General features: G+C 53.3%; 1 protein-coding gene across 1 annotated transcript in view; it reads right to left on the bottom strand.

Annotated features, from left to right (window-relative positions):
* Window positions 1–25,990, bottom strand: part of Ncs1 (neuronal calcium sensor 1) — a 52,723-nt gene that overhangs the window by 5,679 nt on the left and 21,054 nt on the right. Inside the window, exons 2-7 of the mRNA XM_059260026.1 lie at window positions 18,295–18,319; window positions 8,994–9,132; window positions 7,308–7,386; window positions 5,639–5,727; window positions 5,130–5,207; window positions 2,282–2,398 (exon numbers count right to left, since the gene is read on the bottom strand). Coding sequence (XP_059116009.1) covers window positions 2,300–2,398; window positions 5,130–5,207; window positions 5,639–5,727; window positions 7,308–7,386; window positions 8,994–9,132; window positions 18,295–18,319 — 509 coding nt within the window. The 3' untranslated portion in view covers window positions 2,282–2,299. The remainder of the gene's footprint in view (window positions 1–2,281; window positions 2,399–5,129; window positions 5,208–5,638; window positions 5,728–7,307; window positions 7,387–8,993; window positions 9,133–18,294; window positions 18,320–25,990) is intronic.

Below are 25,990 nucleotides of genomic sequence, written 5' to 3'. Positions count from 1 at the left end.
AAAACCAGAGCCTCTCATATACCAGGAATGTACTTCCCTACTACTATATCACCAGCTCTATTTTTTTATGTCATTCAATTGTCCAGGCAGGCCTTAATCTAGAGAGACTCCTGCCTCAGCCTTTCAACAGCTGGGATGACAGATGACAGGCCTGTATCACCAGGCTTGGCTGAGCTGTCCACTTTAAAATGGCTGCTTTTGTACTAAGGAAGTTCCCCTCATGGATTCTCTTATAAAAAGCACACAGGGTTGTCTTCAAGACCACAGAAGCTTCCCTGGAGCCAATCAGTCTCCCAACCATATTAACATGGAATATGGGGTCCTAGAGGCCTCCTGATTGGACAGTTGTGGAAACATGTCCCAGCCCAGCAGGCTCCTAACCTATGAGGATCAGATATCCTTATCTAGGCCAATTAGGTTTTCTCTCTTAGGATGAAAACCAGCGCAAAGGAAGTAGTCAATGGTGTCCTTGGTAGGAAGTCCCCACAGGGATTGTACTGGCTAGTTTTATGTCAACTTGACACAAGCCAATGTCGTCAGAGAGGAAAAGAGAGCCTCAGTTGAGAAAAAGTCTCCATAAGATCAGGCTGCAGGCAAGCCAGTAGGGCATGTTTTGTAATTAGAGATTGATTTTTGTGATTAGTGATTGATGGTACCATGGTGGGTGGTGCCACCCCTGGGCTGGTGGTCCTGGGTTCTCTAAGAAAGCAGGCTGAGTAAGCCATGAGGAGCAAGCCAGTAAGCAGCACCCTCCACGGCCTCTGCACCAGCTCCTGCCTCCAGGTTCCTTCAGTGATGAACAGTGATATGGATTTGTAAGCCAATAATAAACCATCCCAAACCCACTCATCTCCCATCCCTCCATATCTGCTATTCTGCCCTTGCGACCTCCTCCCCCAAAGACAACAAAACAAACCAATAAAACTCTGGCCGTGGAGCTGCAGCGCCGTGCGGTCCACGCTTTGGCCCAAACAGCTTTTCTTGCAGATGTTCATTGCAACCAGTGATTAGACCGGTTCGAGGCCTCTGGCTTCTGCTACACTGCCAATACTGCACCCTCCTCGGAACTCCTCTTGGCTATCCTGTTGTTGACCTGTCGTGAAGATCCTGCGGCTTTGGTTCTGCAGGACTAGCCTCTTCATGCTCCAGCAGTTTATGGATCGGGTAGATGTTGGGGTCCCCCAACTCAAAGCTCTGGATCTGGGCCTGGGTGGTAGCTGAGTTGGTCAGCCTGCCTGCTCTCCTGCACCAGTGCCACCAGGGCCAGCTCTCCCACTCTGCCTAGGTGGGGGCAGGGTCAGCTCTCCAGTGTGCTGTAATAATTTTTTATTTTTAAAGCAAGTCATAAATTGCCTCTGAAAATTTAACCGATTTTCCTATTGAGGAAAACGGTCCTTTTGGGGTACTTTGCCTCAAGCTTGTCTGAAGTCTGCATTTTTCGTTCCTTATCACATTTATTTTTAGGGAAGTTTTCTTTGTAGACATCAATTCTAACGCCTTGTCAATACAAAAGCATTTCTGTGCAAAGTAGTATTAATAGAGGGGACAGTAGATGGCCCAGTGGCTCAGCGCACTGGCTGCTCTTCCAGAGGACCCAAGTTCAGTTCCCAGAACCTACATCTAGGGGCTCACAGAAGCCTCTAGCTCCAGCTCCAGTAGATCTGATGCCCTCTGCAGGTAAATGTGCCCCCATACACATGTGCACAAGTGCACGTGCACGCATGCGCACACACACACTCACACACAAATAAATCTTTTCTTTAAGTAATATTAATGGAAGTTTCAAAATGGAGCTCAGACCTTTGAGCTGGAGAACAGGTAAAGCATCCTGCCTTCCCAGTGCCCTGTCTACAGTGTCTTCAACCCAGGAAAACTTATTTTTTCTTATTTTTTTTTTCCTTAAAGATTTATTTATTTATTAAGTATACAGTGTTCTGCCTACATGTATCCCTGCAGGCCAGAAGAGGGCACCAGATCTCATTACAGATGGTTGTGAGCCACCATGTAGTTGCTGGGAATTGAACTCTGGTCCTCTGGAAGAATAGCCAGTGTTCTTAACCTCTGAGCCATCTCTCCAGCCCAGGAAAACTTATTTTCAAGCTAACTAGCGGCTGGATTTGGACTGATAAAAACAATAAAACACCACAGGGCCGTGGCTGACTTGAAGACCTACTCCCAAGCACCCTGGAAACACAGAGAATTAGCTGCCCATGCTAGCTGTCCTGTGGGTGGGTTTTCAGCACCCCCACCCCACCCCCGCCTTAGGACCCATCCAACTCACCCCAGCTCTGGGCCTGGACTATACCAGTCCATCGTAGAGGGACAGAGCCTGCACAATGGAGGGATCGGCCTTGGAGCCTTCCTGGAACTCCTGAAGCGTCAGCTTCCCGTCAGCATTCTGTAAGGAGAGAAGGTGGCTGAAGACGGATCTGCCTCCTGGGACGGGGTCTCAGGCCCCCATGGCTGCTCTCAACAGAACTTCCTGAGTCTGACGGTGTCCTCAGAGGAGGTGAGACATCAGACAGACCTGGCACTCTTGACCCACCTCTCTCAGCCTCTGGCTCTCCGTCTGGGGAATGAACACTCCAGGTGTCACCTTAAAGACACCTGCAGCTCTGGGCTTTTATCAGCCAAAGCAACTGCATTGGCTCATTTCCTACTCATATTTTTATTACCATTAAGTATTCAAAGTGAGCGGGGCTCCGTGCTGCAGGCCTGCATCTCAGCTACTTGGGAGGCTGAGGCAGGAGGCTCATGACTCAAATCCTGGGCTATATGGGGAGTTCAAGTCCAGGCTGGGCAACTTACAGATCCTGAAACATACAGAAAGAGCTGGGGGGTACTCAGTGGCAGAGGGCGTGTGGAGAACCTACCACAGTTCTCATGGGTTTTGTTTGTTTTGTTTTACTATCTTATCCAAAATGACTTTTTTTGTTTTTTGTTTTTTTGAGACAGGGTTTCTCTGTGTAGCCCTGGCTGTCCTCGAACTCACAGAGATGCGCCTGCCTCTGCCTCCCAAGTGCTGAGATTAAAGATGTGCGCCACCACCATCCAGCTCAATTCCCAGTTAAAAAAGAACAAAAAAAAAAAAATTCCAGCACTAGGGTAGAGGTTTGCCATTCAAGTATGAGGACCTGAGTTTGATTCCCAGCACCCATGTCAAAAGGCCAGGCACGGTGGCACAGAGTGGTAACCTCAGGGGAGGTGGAGACAGGACAAGCCCCGTGACTTACTGGCTGATCAGCCTAGCTACATCAGTGAGTCCAAGTCCCAGTGAGACACTCTGGTGAGTCAGCATCTGGGAAAGGCACTCGTACGTGTGCATGAGCGTGCATACATGCACACATGCATACAGGTTGCATAAAAGGTGGTTAATCCTAAGGGCTAATACTCCATGTGTTTTCCTGGGGTCTTCAGGCATTTAAGTTACCCTTGGAGCAGGCCACATCAAGTCCTAGGAGTCCTGAGAAGGCGCAGAACTCAGGCCTCAGGGACCACTCACCTCACTTCCAGCAGAAGGGAAGGCAACACCCATCCTGGAAAGGCCGATCTTATGATGGCTGAGAGCCTATACCTATGATGCTCAGTGCGCCCCCCACCCAAGCCCTCAAATCTTCAGGGTCACCCTACAAAGGAGAAGCTGCACCCATCCCCTTTGGTCTGGCAAGGGAACTGGCCTAGGGTCACCATCCCAGGGACACCACAACCATGACCCCCGTAAACCCAAGGTCTATGGTGTTTCCAAAAACAGAAGTTGTCTGACTACTGCAGGGCAGGGGGTGGTGGCCTTAGCAAAAATCAGTCTGGGGTCCCGCTACAAGAGGGCTGTGCTGCCTTGGCACCCCATCTGAAAATTGTCTGGAGACAGCAGGAGCCCAGCTGCAGCCCTCCCATGTGCTAATCTCCCTTCCTTATCAAGAGCTCAGAGCTCTCGGGGCAAGCCTGTTAGCATCAGCAGGCAGCAGGAAGCCTGGGGCTTCTATTCTCATGAAGGCTAGAGAGGCTGTTTCTTCATCCCAGAATGTCAAATTTCCATGTAAATCAAAGTTATTTTGGTTTAGGGGGAAAATGTTTCTGGTTGGGATAGAGCTCAAGTAGAGCACAGGTTTTGTTCTTGTACAAGGCCCTAGTGTGACCCTCAGCACCCCCAGAAAAACAGACAAAGGGCACCACAGTGTCAAAGGAACCATAGAGTTCTGCAGAAAAGAGAAAGGGTCTGGGGAGATGGCCTGGTAACTGTGCAGGCTTGAAGACCTGAGTTTGATCCCCAGGATCCACATAAAAGCCAGGTAAGGGGGCATGTGCCCATAACTCCAGGGCTGGGGCCAAGGCTGAGACAGGAGGATCCCTGGGACTCACTGGCCAGCCAGTCCAGCTGAATCAGCAAGCTCCAGGTTCAGTGAGAGACTCTGTCTCAGAAAATGAGGTGGAGAGCAAAGAGGACAGTTGTTGTCATCCTCCAGCCTCCACCACACACACGCACAGGAGAACATCCGTGCATACGACAGAGACACATACACACAAGAGAAAGTTGTTTCTCCACCCGGGGTCTGTGGCTAAAACGCAGCAGGTCAGTGAACAGGGGGGCACGGGTGTGTGTGTGTGTGTGTGTGTGTATGTGTGTGTGTGTGAGAAAATCTTGTCACTCCCCAGAACCTAAGATGACCATTGGAACCCACGACCTTGTCACATAGCTGCTGCCCATATCAGAGCTTCCACTTAGGCGGATGGGCATGCCCACTGTGTTTGCGCTGGGGATGGGACCCAGGGCCTTGCACACGGTGGGCAAGCCCTCCACCATCAAGCCACACCCCAAAGCTACATCACAGATTCCCTTTAAACCATGCCTCAGAAGCCACAACCCAAAATAATCTGTTTCCTTTTCACGGTAAGGATCATATTTTACACACTTGAGGCTGTTATTGTGAGAAGTCCGGCTTCTGCAGAATATCAAAGGAGTCCAGGACAGAACAACAAAGGCCAAGGGCCCTGGGTAATTACAAGGGACCTTCCCAGAAAATTCACCAAAAACTCTGACTGGCTGCCAGACAGTTGACTGGCCTGAGCGAGTCCCCCAAGGATCCGTGGCAAAGCCCGGCCAGGCCCAAGGTCCCTATGCCCCACCTCACCTTGTCCATCATGGCAAAGATCCGGTCTACCCTCTTCTCGGGAGTGTTCTCTTCTTCTGGGAGCTCCACGGTGTTCCCCTGCCGAGGTCAGGTAACATGAGGTCGGCCAGTGCAGCAGCCTTGGGCTTGTGGCTAAGCTTAGCTCTTGCTGGGCCACCAGGGCACTAGGCCAGAACTTTTGCTTTTGAGCTCATAATTAAACCCTTGCCTTGACACCCTGGGCTGGTGCCAATGAGGACCACCTCTCTCTCCCACTCTCCAGCCCTGCCACCTTTCAAAGGAACATCTCAGGCACCTGGCCCCACTACCCACCTAGCCACTGCCTGACCCCAGGCGGGGATGTTCATGGCTACTCAATCAGAAGTACTTGATTGGCCTGTACTGTCCAGAAACAGGAAAGTGACTCTGGGTTTCCCCTGGGCCCTGTAGGTCACAAGTGGCCTCCCCACCACCTTACCCTCCTGGGACTCACCCTCTGATGGCCTCCCTGTCACCCTCCTGAGACTCACCACCATCTGGTAAATGGCGTCCACTATGTCCAGCATCTCATTTCTGGTGATGTAGCCATCATTATCCAAGTCGTAGAGCTTGAAGGCCCCTGTGATCAAGCAGCCAGGTGGAGGGGGGGTCACTCTGGCCCAGGGCAGCAGCAACTTCTCCCCTCCCCCTCCCCGTGACCCAGTACAAAGCCTGAGATCAGACATCAGGCCAATGTACACTTACACGAGGGTACATTCACACACCAGTGTAGCCAGGGTTGTAAAATAAACACAAGAGTCAGGAGTTGGATGCAGTGGCTCATGTCTCTAATCTGAGTATTCTGAAGGCGGAGGCAGGAGGATTGTGAGTTCAAAAACATCCTAGGCTACACGGTGAGTTCTAGACCAGCCTGGGCTATATAGCGAGAACTTGAACAACAAGGGTTGGGGCTTTAGTTCATGGCAGAGCATTTGCCTAGCATGGGCAAGGTCCCGGGTTCAGTCTCCAGTACGGCAAAAATAATAACAATAATTTTTAAAATACGAAGGTATTGGTCTACAGGGTCCGAGGCTGGAGTGATCTGTGTGAGGAAGTGCAGTCCCCAGAGCGGGACAAGTTGGGAGCCACCGGAGGAGACAGCCAGGTCCTTGTACCAGCTCATGAGACCAGCATGGGACTACAGCCTCCCACAGATCCCTGACACTGTGCCTCTGCCTCCCCTGTGCCCGACCTCTCATCTCCAGGCTGCCCCTCCCACGGTGGGCGAAAGGAGGAAATAAAGCAATGGATGGGATGCACGTGACAATAAGCCTCTTCTGCTTCCAAACGCAGAAGCCACTATGGAACAAAAGCGCCCACCAACCAGGGCATTCTGCCCAACTGTCCCTTTTCCCTAGAAAATCCCCCGGCTACCACCATGTGTCAGCCAAGGGCCACCCAGGACATGCATGTCCTTGCTTCAGTGGCCTCCTCTTCCTGCTGCAGCCTCTCACATGAGGCTCTGGCCTGGAGCCCCTCTGCCATGGCAATCCCCCTCTGGGATCGTCAGCTCTCAGAGTCAGCGTCCCCTCTGCTGGCTCAGCGGGCACTTCCTTCTCCCTGCCTCCCAGCCAGCATTAGGGAGTTTAGGAACTGTGTCTCCATGACAGCATGACGGTCACTACAGCAAGCACCCATCCATCTTAGCCCTGGGTAGACCCTGAATTCCCGCCTGGTACCACAGGTGGCACCTTCAACTGATGTTTGTTGAATGAGTAAATAAATAAATGAGAGATCATCAATATGGCTGAAGACCTGAGTCTAGCAGGAATCTGGATGCTGTGACACCACCCACAGAGTCCGCTGTCCCAGTACTGTATCTGTTTTAACGTCACTCCTGTTCCCACCCACACCCCACACCCTGCAGCCTGTCCCACCAACATGGCTGCAGACTCTGCCTCACAAAACTCAATCCCTCCCTCTGAGACCTCTATCTGTCCCGGAAGGGCAGGGTTCTTCTTGGCTCTGCACAGATGGCCTGGCCTGCTTACTTGACCACATTGGGCCCATCTGCCCAGAGCCCGCTGCCCAGGCCTCTGGGAATGCCCTGACCTCCCAGAGCGGACTCCATCTGTGGTGACCGCTGCAGGTGTCTGGCGCCTCCTCCGGGCAAGGGCTGCGGCTGCATCCTTCTAGCCTGGTGGGGGATGGGGGACTTACACCGCAGCTTCTCATCCAGGGTCCCCCTTGAGGTCACCGATAGTGCCTGGATGAACTCGGAGAACTCGATCCTGCCATCCTGAGGGAGACAAAGGGGACAGCTTTGGTCAGCCCAGACCTCAGAGGGTGATACTGGGCAGGAGCAGATGCAAGACATCAGTGGCTGATGGACAGAGGACAGGAGGGGAGGAATGAGGGGGAAGAGGAGGGAAGGGGAGGAGGCAGAGCCGGAGGAGGGACAGCGAGAAACTGATGCCGGCCAGCCGGCCAGCCGGACTCCACGCACAGCAATACTGGGGGAACCGGCAGGTGGGGGGCTCAGGAGAGAACCAAGCCTACAGCAGCTTACTTAGTTCTACCTATTGGTTTCACCAAAGAGGAAACTGAGGTCCAGAGAGGGCAGAACCCCTCCCAGTGCCAGACAGGGGGGACTCCCAGACTGGAGCACCTGGGGAGAAAGCTGGGACCACCTGAGTCACAAGTGCAGAGGTGAGCGACAGGGATTCCAGGAACACTACGAAGTCAGGAAAATGCCGTCTCCGGACGGTCTGCAAGCCCGGCTACCCCAACCCTGGATAGGTCAGCTGTCGGGTTAGCAAGGCCAGTGCCAGTGCCACACATTACGTATTGGAAACTCATGCTCAGTGGTACTCAGTGAAAGAGACAGGCACAAAAGCCACACTCTAAGCCTCATTTTCCTCGTCTGTGAAATGGGGGCATTGAAAGTACCCACACCACGGGACACGGTGGCTGTAACATGACTTAATTCCAGACCTCAGGAGACAGAGGCAGGCAGACACAAGTTCAAGGCCGGCATCAGCTATACAGAGAATCGAAGGTCGGCCTGGGAGGCCACGCTAATTTTTTGTTGTTATTTTGTCTTTTTGTTAACTTGATAGGCGCTAAAGTCATCTGAGAACAGGGAGCCTCAAGGAAATGCCCCCAGCGGACTGGCCCGTGGAGTTTTTCTTAACTAATGATTGATGTGGGTGGGACCAGCCCTGGGCAGGTGGTCTGGAGTTGCGAGCTACACTCCACGGTAGCCTTTGCTTCGGCTCTGGCCCCGGGATTCCTGCCTTGCCTTGTGGACTGGGACTGGGACCTGGAAGCTGAGACAAAGACTTCCTCCCCAGGTCACTTTTGGTCACAGTGTTTTATCACAGCAACAGAAGCCTAAGGCTCTGGGCTAAATAAGACACCTGTCCCAAAAAGCAGAAAAAGAAATGCCAGCTCCACAGATGACTCTCAGGCCCGTCGATCACACTGTGAACACTAGTTACTACCACTGATCTTACTGTCCCTCAAGATCCTACATTTTGTATCCATAAGAAAACTCACACGTGTGCATGTGTGTGCACAGTCTGTGCCTGCAGACGTGCATGCAGCTCTCTGGGTGTGTGCACGTGCAAGCCTGTGTATTTGTGCCCATGGAGCAATGGGTGTGTTAGTTTCACAAATGACCACGTTGTGCGGGTGAGTGTGTCACATGGACGCGTGCGTCGGTCCTGATCCGTGCTGGTGTGTGCCTCAGCGCCACACCTCTGTGTGCCTCCGTGCCCGTGTGCGCGCGTGAGCATTCGGTCCTGAGTGGGGAGCCCTGCAGGGGAGAGTGAGCTGGGAGGGCTGCTGAGCCTCCTGCTGCAGGACGCGACGGGGCTGGGGCAGACACGGTGACCTGCAGCTCACCTTGTTCTCATCGAAGACGTTGAAAACAAACGTGGCGAACTTGGTGGGGTCTCCGAACGGGAAGAACTGTTTGTAGATCTTCTGGAAGCCAGCTGCGTCCAGCTGCCCACTGGGGCAGTCCTTAATGAAGCCCTTGTACCTGCAGACAACACACAGGCGGCAGAGAACATCACCCACTAGGAGCCTCTGCCAGAGACGCGGGAAAGCTATGAACCCTAGTTCCAAGACACACAGTGCACATGGTCTGATGAACATGGACCCAGATGTCACAGGCATGGGTTCACACCTCTGCCGCTCACTGGCTGTATGACTTTGGGCAAATCACTCCAGCTCTCTGAGCCTCACATGCACACGGGAAATCAGAGGTAACACAGGAGTTCACCTGGACGTGGCACACAGTGCACTTGGCCTTTCAATCTGACACTCCTCACAGAGAAGCCGGAAGAGTCAGCAGATGACCTCCAGGAAGTCTCACTCCTGGTACCACACAGAGTGGCCGCTTGCTCCTGTACGGCCCCTAGCCCATGCCTGCTCTAAGGGAGTAGATCAAACACCCACTGGAACCACGAGTGGGGCCCAGAAGGCCCTGTGTATTCCACCTGGACATGTCCACCTTTACCCCTGCACAAGACCTTCCCAACACCCCAAGCGCTGACAGTGCGGCCTGAGAGGCCAAACCCCAGTCTAGCTCAGCCATGCGCCAACTGTGCAAGCCTAAGCAAATGCCTTCACCTCTCAGAACGCTCACGTTCGAGGAGCCTTGGTTGTCACACCCATCCTGCCAGACTTGGGTGACATGGTGCGTGTCTCTCTGGGGCCTGATAGTTAATATTCACCAGTATCCACTCTCCAACATTGGGCAATGCCACAAAGCCGTGTGAAACGGTCCCCAGTGTGGCCGTCAGCACACTGAAGTTAACTACCGTAGCTTTAAGTCGGCGCTTACGTGTAACTGAGGCTGCCCCTGTCCCCCAGGTGGGGCATGCTCTCTTCTAAGGACCATTCCTCCCACAGTGGACAGCCAGAGGCAGTCATAGTGTCATGAGAGGTAGAGCAATGATCCCATTTGACAGACGAGGACAGCCTGCCCCGCTGTCCAGTCACTCACAACCTCAGCTCTTGGAGTGCCTTGTCCTGTGTCCTTTGTTTGTGTCCCCACATCAATCCAGCATAGAATTTCTCCAGATCCACAGAGGTCCCTACATTCTCTCCTAACAAGTCTCAAAGGGTCTACTTGTCCCTGGCAACCCTGGGGTGCCTGTGAACCCTGTTAACGGCCACACAGCAGAATGAAGCAGAGTAGGGCTGTGAGGGGTCTGGACTTCCTTCCTTGAGGCTATCTCGAGCTTCCTTCCCAGGGCCAGGATGCAGAGTTCTAGCTTGGCTCATGACTCCCAGACCCAAAGCCAGAACTCCAGAGGCCTAGTGAGAGCTACCCACTGCTCATCCGACCCCCCCTGCACATCCCCACCATCCTTCTAACTTCTCTGCACGGCTCCCTGCTATTTTAAGGACCATGACAATTATTTAAAAGCAATGAAAATGCCAGCTATGGGGGCGCACGCCTTTAGTCCCAGGAGGCAGAGGCAGGTAGACCTCTGTGAGTGGAGCCAGCCGGTCTACAGACCGAGTACCAGGACGGGCAGGGCTACACAGAGAGACCTTGTCTCAAATGAACAAAGATGAAGCAAAGAAAAAAAAGTTGAAGGTGTCTCCAGAGCCCAGCCCAGAGTGCCCCACAGGAGGCCCAGAGAAGCCAGCTCCTGGGTGGGGGAGGCACCCCACACTGCACCAGCAGGAGTCATTGGCACTGACATCAGCTGCAGGGGCTGGTGGCGGAGTGCCAGTCTCTATTGAGCATCTAGTTACCCCTGCAGAGGCTGTCACTGAATCCCACCCCATCGATAGGAGGCTGGAGAAGCCGCCCCCATGAGCTGATGCTGGAGCCCAGGAGGAGTACCAGTCTGCACAGAAGCCCCCATCATGCACCTAACACCACCTCCTGGTGCTCAGTACCCCCCGAGGCCTGTAAGCTCTGCCACCTACTCACCATGAAACACCCCCCGCCCCGCCCCGTGTCAACCTGTCTAACACAGACAGCTAGGGTCAGAGTCCTGCTCCACCCTTAGCCAAAGCCCCCATGATGGGTGGCCTTCATGGTACCTTTCCAACACACTGCATGGGCTACACATCCCAGCTGGCCCAAACTTGAGAATCTGTACGTGGCCAAGTATCTAACATACACCCAGCAAGTGTCTGCCTGGAGAGCTGAATGAACACACAAGCCTCCAGGTGGGGTTGAGAGCAGGAGCCCAGGTGTCCAGGTCCCTTTTCTGAGCTCCACGGAACAGGATCTTTTAGAGGCCCTAGCCAGAACCATAGAGCTCGATGGACAAGGTTAGCAAGCCAACTCTGTGTGTGTGTGTGTGTGTGTGTGCATGCGTGTGTGTGTGTGTGTGTGTGTGCGTGTGCGTGTATGTGTGTGTGTCTGGGGCCCAGAGAGGCGTGATACCAGTCTACCAGTCCAAGGTAACCCTGTCTATTCGCAGAAGTGGAGCCCCTCCCTTCCAGCCTCCCCACCTCCTAGTCTCTTCTCTGGGAAGAGATCCAGGTTGCGCCACCCCCATGTCAGCGGCTGGGAAAGCGATTATACCCAAACATTATATAACCCACTATTCGCCCTCCTAAAGTGGAGGAGGGTGCCTGCCTCCCCGAGAAGGGTGCCTGCCTCCCCGAGGAGGGTGCCTGCCTCCCCGAGAAGGGCGAGGAGGAGGCCTGAGGCTCTCCAGCCACTGGCCTGCTTCCAGTCCTCTCATCTACCCGGCAAACTGTCACCTTGAAGGGCACGGATTGCCACCCTCTGCTTCGTGCACCACTGATGGGTAAAGAGGGGGCCCCGTGTTGGTGAATGGCCTGCCCCACAGCTCCCTCAAGACCACACAGGTCAAATGAGACCTGACTCTCCCACCCCAGGCCAGGGCCAGGTGCCATCAGGCCAGGCCTCCTCCGTCTTTTCTGCTGGGCCAATGCTGCTGCTCGTACACCTGCCCGTCTCCAGAGCACGTGAATCTGTGCTCCTAGCCCAACCTGGAGGGCTAAGAGGGCGGACCCCACTGTGCCTCAGTTTCTCCGGCACCCACACATGGGGGTGTTCTGGGCATTGGAGTATAGCAAACCATGTCCCTAGCCAGCAGCATCCCCAGCGTCCTCCTCCAGACACTGGGGAGCCACACTCAGGCCGAGGGCCAGGTGGCCTATGGAGACCCTAAACTCAGGGAGATCTGGAAATATCTGGCTTGCCTGGGCCCCAGGAATAGCAGCTTTCCCTAGGAGGCATCTGCAGGGAGCCAAGCACCAGGCCTGAGCTCTTCAGGCATGACTTTGCCAAATTATCCAAACAAGCCCAGGAGGCAAGGGCTGTGATGCCCACTTTCGAGACGGGGAAGCTGAGGGTGGTGGAGGTAGCTATTCCCTCTGCTTAGCTCTCTCCCCTCCTCCAACCTGGCTGCCTCCTCTGGGAGAAGCCCTCACCTCAGCCCACCCAATGCACACTGTTCCCAGGGCTGGATCTGGTGGCAGCTCTCAGCTATGACTTGAGATTGTCAGGTGTAACTTACGTGGTGACAGATGGTTCACAACAGGAATAGTCCTGAATCTTTGGGGACCCCTGGCTCTTAGTGAATGTTGAATGGAGTCCATTGTCTAGCAACATTGATGGTCAACCCTGGAGCCTAGATTCCACAGATGAGGCAGGGACAGGAAGAGGGCTCTGTCCCCTGAGTCCTGCTCATCTCTCCTGTGACCTGGGACAGTTGGTGAGGACTGGAAGCTTGGCTCTGCATCTCAGATGGGGTAAGGGTCCTCACCACTGCAGGCTCAGCTCAGGCTGGGGAGAAGGGCAAAGTGGCCCACAGTCACAGTCACAAGAGCTCACTGCAAACTGGTACCTCAGGCGATTGTCACTGTCAACGTTTCTGTCTCATTGCTAAGAGGAAAGATAACCTGGGGGTCTACCACACGGGCCCCACTTCATACAAGTACTCCACTCACAGAAGACAGGAAGGGGCAGTGGGGGTGGGGCTTGTGATTATCCTCACTGTCACTTTCATGACCTTGGGTCTCTAGGCTTGCTGTTTGAACACACAGGAACTTGGGGATATTAAAACACAGCTTCAAGTCAGATATAGTGGCACTCCATCGCAACCAGCTCTATAGAGGCGGAGGCAGGAGAATTAGATCAAGGCCGTCCTTGCCTACTTAGTGAGTTTGAAGCCAGCCTGGGCTACATGAGCCCCACCTCCTTACTCTTGAGCACGCACACACACTCATACTCAAGTGCACACACCACACACACACACGAATGTACACCCATGCACCTGCCTGCATGGAGTGTGTGGAAGCCAGCATCAGACATCTTCTTCCGTTGCTCTCTACCCGATTTTTGGAGACAGGGTCCCTGAACTTGGCACTCACCAACTGGCTGGCCAGCAGCCCCAGGGGTCCTCTTGACCCTATACTTCCCCACCCCAGACACATACTGCAAGATATACCTCTTGTTTTATGCATGTCAGCGTTTTCCTTGCATGTGTGTATATATACCACGTATGTGCCTGGTGCTGAGAAATCAGAGGAGGGAGTCCGATTCCCAGGAACTGGGGATACAGACAGTTGTATGCCTCCATGTGAGTGCTGGGAACTGAACCCAAGTCCTCTGCAAAAACAAGAAGTGCTCTTAACCACTACACCAAATCTCCAGCCTGCACCCAGCACTTTGAGTGGATACTGGGGGCCTGAACTCGGGTCCTTACTCTGCTGAATGAGCATCTCCCTGAATCTCAGCTTCACTATATCTATCTATCTATCTATCTATCTATCTATCTATCTATCTATCTATTTGTTTGTTTACTAAATTACTTTTGGTTTTTCAAGACAGGGCTTCTGTGTAACCCTGGCTGTCCTGGATCTCACTCTGCAGACCAGGCTGGCCTTGAACTCACAGAGCTCTACCTGGCTCTTCCTCCGGAGTGCTGGGATTAAAGTTGTATGCCACCACTGCCCAGTTTCACTACTTTTCTTAAGGAGGGCTCTGGCTTCTAAGGCAAACCTGGACTGGTCCTGGGTCTCTTGGTCCTTGACTTGTATATGGCCCTAAACACTCTCTCTCTCTCTCTCTCTCTCTCTCTCTCTCTCTCTCTCTCTCTCTCTCTCTCTCTCTCTCTCTCTCAGTGGAGAGGCCAGGAGCAGAGGCACCTTCCCCCAAGCCTAGTCCACAAGATGCAGGACAGGAGGGTTCCAACCACGTGACACTGTGCTTAGGATGTGGCCAAACTGTGTTGGGGGACCAGCTCTTTGTGATGGGGGTGAGGATATGAAAAGATGCTCCCAGAGGTGACAGATGCATTCTTAAGTCGGGAGGCAGGGAATCTATCACCTTACAAAAATCCTAGCGGCTGTGACTGCCACTTGTGAATCACTCCCAGTGGGGTGTGTGTGTTCAGCAGAGAGGGAGTGAAAGATGTTTGCCATGACACACAGATTCCAGCATGGCCTCTCAGGATCCTGGGGCAAGGCCCCATACCACACAGGGCTTGGTCTTCCCATCTCCCACACACCCTAGCCAGCTAGGATATCTGGAGAAACTTGTCCTTGGGACTTTGCAGAGCAACTGTGCCTGTCCCTCCATGCCTCCATAATTAAGGCAACATCTGCTTCCCCAGGAGCAGAATGGAAGAGATATAAGTGGCTAAATGGATGAATAGCAAAGTGGAACAAGGCTGCGCGATCAGCCGTCACAGCTGGGAGCCGCGAGACCTCCCTAGGAAAGTGCTCCTTCTTGTCATTTCTTCAAAGGCCCCTTCTGCCTGTCCCTCCCACCTCCCCACAGCTCCCTAAAGGAGGAGGGTCCCCCCCTTTCCTTCCCTCAGGCTTGCAGTTTCCTGGGTCCCTCGCAGCAAAAAACCAGTATATATGAGCCACTAAATGCTGGAGCGTGAAGGAGAAACAAGCTAGACCCAAACTACCTTCTCTATCACACACACAAACACACACTCACAAAGCTGTGTGACTCAGGCAAGTGTCTCCACCTCTCTGAGCTTATTTCTTCATATGTAAGATAAGGCTACTCCTAGGACTCAGGACTCTCTCCTAAGTGTTGGCACAGCATCTGCCCACAGAAGACCTGGGGACAAGAGGGGACCTGGCTCCTCACCACAGCCATGTGGGATGGTCCAGCTGGCCCTGGCGAGGTGCTTGCGGATACCCTCCTGTTCCCACCCACTACACTGTTATTGTACCGCTGGGATGTCTGGCAATTATAAACTAACCAAACAAGAGACTTTGGACAAGAGAAAATACAAGGGGAGAGAGTACCCACAACCCCCGGTCCTGCCAACTACCACCCCACTCGGTTCCCTTCTCGGAGTGCTTTGTCGCCTGGATCTGAGCATCTGGGAAACTTGCTTGTTTCCACTCAGCAAGGTGTCCTGGTCACCTTCCAGAACACTGCAAGCTTTGGTGCCCATGGTATTCCTCAGGCAGCCTCTCCTGTGCCTCTGGCCCTCCCACCAGGCTGAACCCAGCTCTGTGGACAGTGGTACCTAAGATGGAGAGCCTAGGACACAGGAAGGCTACAGACTGAAGGTGGCCCCACCCCTTGAGCCTTGGGCCTTCTTCCTCCGCAAAAGAGCAGATGCTGTCGGGTGGGGGGGGGGGTTACTTGGGGCTGGGTGACGGGTCCCCCACTGGCTGGCCCAGGCGCCCTCCCACCCCCACCCACCACAACCCAGGCTTTGAGCTCTAGTCCTGGTTCCTCTAGTACTCTCTGCACGGCAGGGACAGCATCACCCAGGGACCCTGAACAGCAGTTGTCAGAAGTCAGTACAAAATAGGGTGATTCTGTACGGAGGCATGGGAACCTCTCCTCTGAGACCTGACCAATGACCCGAGACGTGAGCTTGAGGGACTAGAAGAGATATCAGCGAAGATGAAGTTTCCAAAGCGCAGGAGCCGGGCCTGGGTGAGGGCAGGTGCTTGAGGAGCTGTAGTGGGGGGCGGGGGCGGTCCTGAACCTCCAGGCAGCCCCAAGGGCCAGGGCAAGGAGTTGAGCCTGAGGCAAGCTGTGGGGTGTCCTCCAAAGGGGCTTCAAGAGACCATCTCCAGCTCTTCTGGCACTGGCTGAGGGTTGGGGGCAGGAAGCCTAAGAGTCACTGAGGACAGTGACCACAGGGAAAGATCCCCTGGGGGTAGACTAGTTGTTGTTCAGAACAGGGAAAGCTGTGAAAAGGCCCTGGGCTTTGGGGGCACAGGTACAGGGGGACCGTAGGTCCCTGATCTAACCTCTAACTCAGCAGGCTTGTGGACAAAGTCCTGAGCTAAAAAAAGGATTTTTGGCCATCAAGAGACAACAAATGGGTTCATTTTGTGTGGTAACAATTCTGTAAGTCACAACACTGGAAACTGATCAGATGTCATTATCTGTGACCCATTACTGATGTCTGTCTACACTGCGGGAGGGTGCTTCCTGCAGGGACAAGCCTGAGTCAAGCCCAGGCCCAGAGCAGGCATCACTAGCTCACTGCAGATTTCACTAATTCCTCACTGCTGTACTTCCTACTCACTCTGTGACAGACACACCACTCTAGAATCTTTTCTAATACAGTGTTTCAGATAGCCATCACAGATGGACTGGAGCTGGCCTCCAGGTAGATATCTATCGGCCACACTTCATCTAGTATTCTCTCTGTGTCTCTCTCTGTCTCTCTGTCTCTCTCTCTCTCTGTGTCTCTCTGTGTCTCTCTGTCTCTCTCTCTCTGTCTCTCTGTCTCTCTCTGTCTCTCTCTGTCTCTCTCTGTCTCTCTCTCTCTCTGTCTCTCTCTCTCTCTGTCTCTCTCTCTCTCTGTCTCTCTCTCTCTCTCTCTCTCTCTCTCTCTCTCTCTCTCTCTCCCCTCTCTCCCTCCCTCCCTCTCTCTTTCTTGTCTTTTTTGAGACAGGGTTTCTCTTGTAATCCTGGCTGTCCTGGAACTCACTTTGTAGACCAGGCTGGCCTCGAACTCATAGAGATCCACCTGCCTCTGCCTCCTGAGTGCTGGGATTAAAGGCATGTGCCACCACCACCTGGTTTCATCTAGTATTTTCTAAAAAGAGGTAACTGAGCCCCAGAGCGGGAGAAGAGTCTTCTCGAGGCCCAGAGTGATTTAGTGATGAAGTCAGGACTGGATTTCAATCCCAACTTGTATCTCACCTGTTTGGTGAGCAGGGTCTTCCATCAGCCTAGATCATTTTAGTTTTATTTGATGTGATGGGTGTTTTGTTCTGCCTGCTTGTATGTCTGTGTACCACACGTGCACCCGGTGCCCAGAAGAGATGTTGGAACTGGAGTCACAGACAGCGGTGAGCCGAGATGTGGGAGCTGGGAATCTGACTCGGGCTCCCTGGAGGAGCAGCCAGTGCTTTAACCACTGAGCCGTCTCTCCAGGCTCCGGGTTGTGTCTTAATGGATACTACAAAATGGTGCTGGGGAGATGGCATTGTCAGCAAGGCACCTGCCAGGCAGGCACAAGAACCTGAGTTTGGGTCCCCAGCACCCCTGGGAAAAGCCCAATGTGGGGTAGCACGCACTTAGAAACCCAGTACTGGGACATTGAGGAGGCAGAGGCAGGGCCTCTTTGGAGGATCTGGGCAGCCGCCCTAGTCAAACTGGAGAGCTCTGGGTAGCAGTGAGGAACCTTGTCTCAAAAAACAAATTGGCCAGGTGGTGGTGGTATATGTCTTTAATCCCAGCACTCAGGAGGTAGAGGCAGGTGGATCTCTATGAGTTCCAGGCCAGCCAGGGCTACATAGTAAGGCCCTGTCTCAAAACAAACCAACCAGGTAGATGGCTGGAAAGACGGCTCAGTGGTTAAGAGCACTTACTGCTCCTGCAGAGGACCACAGCTGGGTTCCCAGCACCCACAAGGCGCCCCTCACGGACACCCCAAACTCCAGTTCAAGGAGATCCAATGCTTTATTCTGGCCTCCACAGGCACTGCATGCATATGGTGCACATACATACATGCAGGCAAAGCACTCACAATAAAAACAAAGAGATCACTTAGAGGTCAAAAAGAACCCACAAAACAAACAAACAAAAAGCCCAGGGGGAGTCACTACCCTCCCCCACATGCACAGCCCCACGTGGCTGGGGGATGCAGAACTGGGGGTGGATGCCCGTCTCCTGGACCCCTCCCGGTCCCGCAGGCTGTGAGCTTTGGGCCCCATCGGCAGCCCACCCCCCTCCCCCCACACAGTAGCTCTGTCTACTCACCACTGCTGCACTTCCTTCTCGGTGACTGCAAGAGAAGAGAAGGTCGGAGGTTAGATGGGAGTCCCAGGACACCAGCATTTGCCGGTGGGTGGGGTGGGAAGGGTGGGGGGGGAGGGGTGGGGGGGCAGCTCCCTCCTATCTCCTTACCCACAGGCTGCCTGCCCCACATGACTGCCAGCCTTCTCTGAGTAAGAAAGTACACCCCTAGTGAACGGTGGGTGAACAATCTCGGCAGATGCTCACCAGCCCAGGAGATGATGGTTTGCCCTATCTTCCCAGTGCCCACACTTCCTATATGGCCAGTGTCTACTGCTGCCGCTATGAAGGCCACCTCCCAAACACCTTCAGACAGCTGGGTTCCCTCCCTGCTCAGGAAGGCTATTTAAGTACACTCTTCCATTTTTGGGGTGTGGTGACAGAACCTGAGCGGCAGAGGCAAGCAGTCCAAAGCCAGCCAGAAAGGACGGTCCACACCCTTTCTCGGCTCTCAGTCCTGGGACAGGAGGGTCAGAGTGGGTGCCTGCCGCTTCCAGGCCTGGGGTGGGGCAAGGAGCTTCTCAGAGCCCAGCACCCCAACCCCTCACGGCCCTGCAGCCCTCTCGGTGGAAAGCCCAGATCTTCACTTCCAGAGAAGACAGGATATGGAAGCGGAAAGGAGCTGCATAAAGGCGGGAGCCCAGGCCAAACCCGAATGGCCACGACTGAAGTACCGAATCGATACGAGCTGAAACCCAACCAAGCTACAGCACCAAGTGAGAACATCCAACCACCTTCACAGCCAGGCATGGTGGCGCACACTTTTAGTCCCAGCAGTGGGGAGATCTCTGTAAGTCTGAGGTCAGCCTGATCTACATAGTGAGACTCTGTCTCAGACAACAAAACCCTTCAAGGCCATAAGCTCCCTATCTGGGTGACCACCAGGGGGGATTATTGGGCTCCCTGTGCCTCGGTTTCCCCGTATAAAGCAGGTATAGAAACAGTACCTGCCTGGGAACTCTGTTCCAACAGATGCCGACAGCCCTGGCTCCCTCCCCACCACGGCACTCAGATGAGCTCAGCACAGTGATAAATGAACGAGTGAACGACACTCTCCAAGTCCGCGTCAGGCAGCAGGTGAGAAAGGAGCTGGGATAGCTGCCCAGGGAAGTGGAGGAAAGGTGGCAGACTCAGGGAGACCCCGCGACAAGAGCTCCAAACAAACCCAACTGTAGCATCTCCTAGCCCCCAGGTGCCATCTGTGCCGTGACTCAGCCACAACCCCTGGCAGTCCCCAGAAAGTAGTTTTCTGGCCTGGCTCCAGGTGGGCAGAGTGAGGCACAAGAGGCCGAGAAGCAGCAGGCAGAGGACTTCAAACCTGAGTGACCCAGGGACAGAAGTCATGACAGGCTGGAGGTCTTCATGCCTCCTTACCTGCACCCTTCCTGTATGGATCCTGGGAGCCACTGACCCAGGGCAATAAGCTGAGAGAGAGAGAGACAGAGACAGAGACACAGAGAGACACAGAGAGGGGAAAGAGACAGAGACAGACAGAGACAGAGACAGAGACACAGAGAGACACAGAGAGGGGAGAGAGACAGAGACAGACAGAGACAGAGACAGAGACAGACAGAGAGACAGAGACAGACAGACAGTGCAGCTACATTTCCAAGAGCAGATTCTGGCAGAAGTTATGAGGTAGGAGGTAAAGCATGGGAATGCAGAGGGGAGGAGACTGAGGAATAACCCAGATGTTGTTGAACTTCGGTTTCTGTTGCTGTGATTAAAAAAAAAAAAAAAATACTGACCAAAAGCAATCTGGGACCCTCTGCCCAGGAACACTGCTACTCACCCAGGGCTGAGCCACATCAGCCACCAACCAAGAAAATGCCCAAAGGTTTGCCCAGAGGCCAACCTGATGGAGGCAATTGCTCAGTTGAGGGTCCCTCTTCCCAGATGACTCTGACTTGTGTCAAGCTGACAAAAAAAACCCTCACCGGCTCCCCAGGCTAGACTGTGCTGAGCTGCCCTGGCCCTGCCACCCCCACCGTCCCCGGATGCAGCTGATGCAGATGGAGAGACCTCAGGCTCTGGGAGTCAGAACACTGAGCTCCAGGCCAGCCACAAGGCTGCCCCCCCTGCCCCCCGCAGCCCAGGTTCCTCATCTATAAACAGGCTTGCTGTCCTTTGCCTTCACAAGAATCCCAGGTCCCTCATCTATAAACAGGCTTGCTGTCCTTTGCCTTCACAAGAATCCCATGGTGGGTGGGACAGCCCCTCTCATCTTCCCAATAAGGTTCAGTCAGGTCTACTTATGTGACAAAGATCACAACCTGCAGTCACTGTCCCAAGAAATGGGTGGTGACTCCAGCCCTCAGAATGGAAGGCTTCTTCCAACCCTGAGGCAGCCAATGAGCTGTATGACTTCATGTGACCTTAGCAAGGAGTGGCGTCACGGACCATAAAGGGTAGGAGGTAGTGGCAAGGCTTGAAGGCAGGCCCACTGGTGACCTCAGCTAGGTCTCATGAGGCCAGAGGAGCACTCCTGGGAAACGCTGATGTCTCAACTTCCCACCTACAATCTTCCAAAGCCTGCCCAGGACTGCTGCCTGGCAGAGGACCCTCCCTGACCCCATCACAGCCCCAGAAGCTCCAGGCAGTTTGGTAAGGCATGGCTCACTGTTCTCTCACCAGAATTGTCCCTAATCTAGGACACCGAGTGACCAGGAGGCAGCTAAACCTCTGGATGTGGAATGAGGCTGGAGAAGAAAAGCCTTACCTAGTTTTAAGCAGCTACTTTGGCTTAATGGGACATTGGAGACTTCCAAGTCTCTTCCCTGCCTCTGAGATTCCTAGAAATGCCAACTCTTCACTTCCTGGAGCCTCAGAGGATCCTGGAGAGTGGCGGCCAGGGGACCTCTCTAGGGGCCTGGTCACCCAGCCCAATCCTGCCAACTAGGCTGCTTGGACATAGGCTAGGCAGGCCTATGCCACCACAAGCTGGAGGTGTGTACAGCCCACACTGTGGAAGCTGAGCAACAGAGGGAGACACCCCAGACACGGGAAAAGGGGTCCCTGCGGTCTCAGCTGCTCCTACGCTGCGCCTTGAGAGCTGACCTGCCACTCGTCCGGATTCACGGACTTTCTTCTTAAAGATTTATTTTTCCTTATGTGTATGTGGGGGGAGGGCAGTCAGGATAGGGTGTCGGGGCCTCTGAAACCGGAGTTACAGGTGGTGGTGAGCCACTGTGTGGGTGCTGAACCTCAGGACCTCTGGAAGAGCAGCCAGTGCTCTTAACCACTGAGTCACTGTCTGACCCGGGGCTTCCTGGTTCGTTGTCTCTGTTTCTGCTCACTTCTCTAGCTCCTCCTACTTAAGCAATATTGTGCACAGAACTCCCTAAGCTGTGTGCTAGTGGCTTAGCTCCCCAAACACAACAAAAGGTGATTACCTTTTCTCAAGGTCATGGAGTCAGATGACAAGGGGTGAGGAGCTGGGATGCTGAGAGATAGATCAGCCATTAAGAGCGATTACTGCTCTTACAAAGGACCTAGCTTTGGTTCCCAGCACCCACACAGCGGCTCACAACTGTCTACATCTCATTCCATGGGATCTGATGCCCTCTTCAGACCTCTGTGAGCTCCTACATACCCATGGTGCACAGTCATACACACACACACACACACACACACACACACACACTATTTTTTTCTCAAAAGATGACATTCGGTACCCGGGATTGAGTGTAGTTAAGGACATGTTACCCCTGGCACTCGCCTGTCAAATGTCCCTGGGTCTAATCAAGGAGCCATAATTGGACTAATCCAGGAAGTGGGATAATACTAGAGCATCAGTCCTGCACAGAGCCATGTAAGCCCAAACAAGCCAGAGCAAGATTCTGGGGAAAGAGGCTGAAAAGTCACTCAGGCATAACTCACCATGCCCACACTGGACTTGGGGTCAGGTTGTGGGGTCAGGGGGGAAAGTGTTGAAATGGCTGTGAGACTCTGCAGAAGTTGGGTGAGCCTGTGAATAGATGCTGCAGGGCCTGACGGTTCCAAGCTGGTTGGGGTGGAGGCAGGGGCCGGGAGATGGAGCTGGATCGTCCCTGCACTGCTACACTCACAAGTCTCGAAATAAAAGACTGAAGAGGAATGACTCTTTGCCCACAGTCTGTGTGCCCCCCCACAATGTATGGAGGGGCAGGAGGCAGCCCGGGGTCCTATGCTCCTGGGATCAAATTACCACAGGCACTTGGAAAGAGCAATTTGGGGGTCCAGCTTCCCTCAGCCTCAGCCATGGTACCAGATACAAAGGGAGTTTCCCAGGGAGCAGCTCCCAACTCCATCCCATCCCCCTTCTTACCCCTCCTTCTCACCAAGCCTCCAACCAACTGTGAAATTAACAGGCCTCCCCTCTGGCTTCCCTCCACGGATCCATGCTCAGGGCTTAGCACTCAGTGTTCAGAGGCTCGGTATTCAGAGCTCAGACTCAGAGCTCACAGCTCATGGCTCAGGACTCAGGCTCATGGCTCAGGGCACAGGGCTCAGGACTCAGGACTCAGGCTCAGGGCTCAGGACTCAGGCTCAGGGCTCAGGGCTCAGGGCTCAGGCTCAGGGCTCAGGCTCAGGGCTCAGGCTCAGGGCTCAGGGCTCAGGCTCAGGGCTCAGGGCTCAGGGCTCAGGCTCAGGGCTCAAGACTCAGGCTCAGGCTCAGGGCTCAGGGCTCAGGTTCAGGGCTCAGGGCTCAAGACTCAGGCTCAGGGCTCAGGACTCAGGCTCAGGCTCAGGCTCAGGGCTCAGGGCTCAGGACTCAGGCTCAAGGCTCAGGACTCAGGCTCAGGCTCAGGGCTCAGGGCTCAGGCTCAGGGCTCAGGGCTCAGGCTCAGGGTTCAAGCTCAAGGCTCAGTCAGGGTACAGGGTTCAGGATTCAGAGCTAAGGGTTCAAGGTTCAAGCTCAGGGCTCAGGGCTCAGAGTTCTAGATTTAGGCTCAAAGCTGAGGAGTACCAGAGACCTTATACCCCCAGCCAACACCCCATCAATGAACCTACTCAAGCTCCCTGAGTGTCCTTTTCTCTCACCCTTGGTCACCAAATGACCCATGTCCATTTTCCACAGCTGTGGTGTTTTGAATGAAAATGGCCCCCATAGGCTCATAGGGAGGGCACTATTAGAAGGTGTGGCCTTGTTGGAGCAGGTGTGGCCTTGTTGTGGTCACTGGGGTTGGACTTTGAGGTTTCAAGTGCTCAAGCCAGGCCCATGTCACTCTCTCTTCCTGCTGCCTGAGGATCTGGATGTAGAATTCTCAGCTAATTCTCCAGCACCATGTCTGCTGTGCGCCGCTGCCACGTTCCCTGCCACGATGAAAATGGACTGAATCTCTGCCACTGTAAGCAAGTCCCATTTAAACGCTTTCTTTTATAAGAGTGGCCGTGGTCATGGTGTCTCTTCACAGCAACAAAACACTGACTAACACAGAAGTTGGTACCAGGGACTAGGGTATTGTTGTGATAGGCCGGACCACAGTTTTGCCTGAGGGAATACGGAACACTTGGGACTCTGAATTAGAAAAGTGATTGGACACTTTAAGCGGGGCTCAATGGGCCACATTAGTAGGAGCATGGAAGACAGTGGTGCTGAGGGTGAGGTGAACTGTGGGGGCTGGCTCAAGATGTTTCAGAGGAGAAGAATATTAATATGTGGCCTAGAGAGATTATTCTGGTGATATTTTGGTGAAGAATGTGGCAGTTTTCTGCCCTTCTCCAAAAAAACTACCTGAGGCTAAATTGAAGAGTTATGGATTAATAGCTTTAGTGGAGGAGATTTCCAGACAGCCTGGTATTGACTGTGTTGTGTGGTTATTAGTGGCCAGTCTTGTGCAGACCTATAAAGAAAAGGAGCAAGGTGAGCAAGGAAAAATATAAAATGTACAGTTTGAGGTGGAAAGGGCCCCAGGAAGTGAAAACAGATTAACGAAAAGCCTGATGCCAAGTGGCATAAGTGAGAGGTGACCTCAGAGCAGGACCCCAGCCACGTTCCCAACTTGTGAAAAGGAATTAAAGAAGAGCTTAGGACCAGGCCTTTAATCCTAGCACTCAGAAGGCACAGGCTTGTGAACTCTAAGTTCAAGGTCAGTCTGGACTACTGAGGGAGTTTCAGGACAGTCAAGCTTCGGCAGTGACGGAAACCATCGAAAACAGAAAGCTGGTTGAAGATGTAATTGAACAAGGGGACCATGTTCCAGCCCCAGCAAGCAGCAGAACTTGGCAGCTTCATCCACCTGGGTCTGGCTTTAGAGTCAAGGATAGAAGAAAGGGGTTATGGAATCTCCCTCCACAGCTAAGGAGAGCTGCTGAGGCCCGGCATACATCAGGGGTATCCCTGCCTGGAGGCCTACAGAAGCCATTGTGTGAAGCTGTGAAGGTGAAGCCTGGATTGCCTTGGAGACTCCAAAATGTTAGAGATGCCAAAGCCATGAGATACCTGCGAGAAAAGCTGCTAACAGGGAGTGGAACCAGCCCAAGAGAAAGAAGTGTGTTGCAGTCAACAAAGCTGAAAGGAGTTGGAGATCTGAAGAGCACTTTGACATCAGACATGGAGAGGTAGGGTTTGAAGTTTGCCCAGCTGGTTTTCAGTCTTGCTTTGGTCCAGTATTTCCTCCCTATGCTCCCTTTCCTCCATTTTGGAACAGTAATGTATATTCTGTGGCATGGTATGTTGGAAGTATGTGATCTGCTTTTTGTGATTTCACAGGAGGTTACAGTTAAGAGATTGCCATGATTGCCATGGGTCTCAGAAGAGACTTTGAACTTTGGACTTTTTGTTTGTTTGGTTGGTTTTTGTTTTTGTTTTGTTTTTTCAAGACAAGGTTTCTCTGTGTAGCCCTGGCTGTCCTGGAATTAGCTCTGTAGATCAGGCTGGCCTTGAACTCACAGAGATCTGCCTGCCTCTGTCTCCCGAGTGCTGGAATTAAAGGCAGGTGTCACCACCACCTGGCTTAACTTTGGATTTTTTAACAGCGTGGAGACTGTAATAGATTACGGATGGGAACTTCCGAAGTTGGACTGAACGCAATTTTGCATTATGATATGGCTACAAGCCTATAGGGGACAGGGAGTGGACCGTGGTGGTTTGAAGGAAAATGGCCCCCGTAGGCTCATAGGGAGGGCACTATTAGTAGGTGTGGCCTTGTTGGAGGAAGTGTGTCACTGGGGGTGGGCTTCCTACTGCTTGCCAATCCAGATGTAGACTCTTGGTTCCTTCTCCAGCACTATCTCTGCCTGTCACCACGCTTCCCACCATGACAATAACGGACTGAACCTCCGAACTGTAAGCCAGCCGCAATTAAATGGTTTCCTTTATAAGAGTTGTGTGGTCATGGTGTCTCTTCACAGCAATAGAAACCCTAACTAAGACACCTGTCCTCCAGGGACTCTGTCTCCCCAGTAACACTCCAGAACGTGGCCCTGACCAAGTAGGGACAGGGTGGGAAGAACAAGGGCCCACACGAGAAGAACCTGAGGTCAGCCAGGCTAAGGCTTCCTACCCTTTTCAGTGCCAAGGTCGCACCAAACACCTACATCTCTGAGCCTCACTCTACCCATCTGTCAAACAGGACCCGCAGCTCCATCTTGCAGTTAAGTTACAGGCAAAGGTAATTAACAAATTGGAAATGTGTCTAGTATCCGAGGGACCCAATAGAAAGACATTCTCTTCCCA

Source organism: Peromyscus eremicus, chromosome 4 (assembly GCF_949786415.1).
Source record: "Peromyscus eremicus chromosome 4, PerEre_H2_v1, whole genome shotgun sequence".
Lineage (NCBI taxonomy): Eukaryota > Metazoa > Chordata > Mammalia > Rodentia > Cricetidae > Peromyscus > Peromyscus eremicus.
Note: the sequence above shows the minus strand (reverse complement) of the source record. Positions and strands in the feature narration are given on the sequence as shown.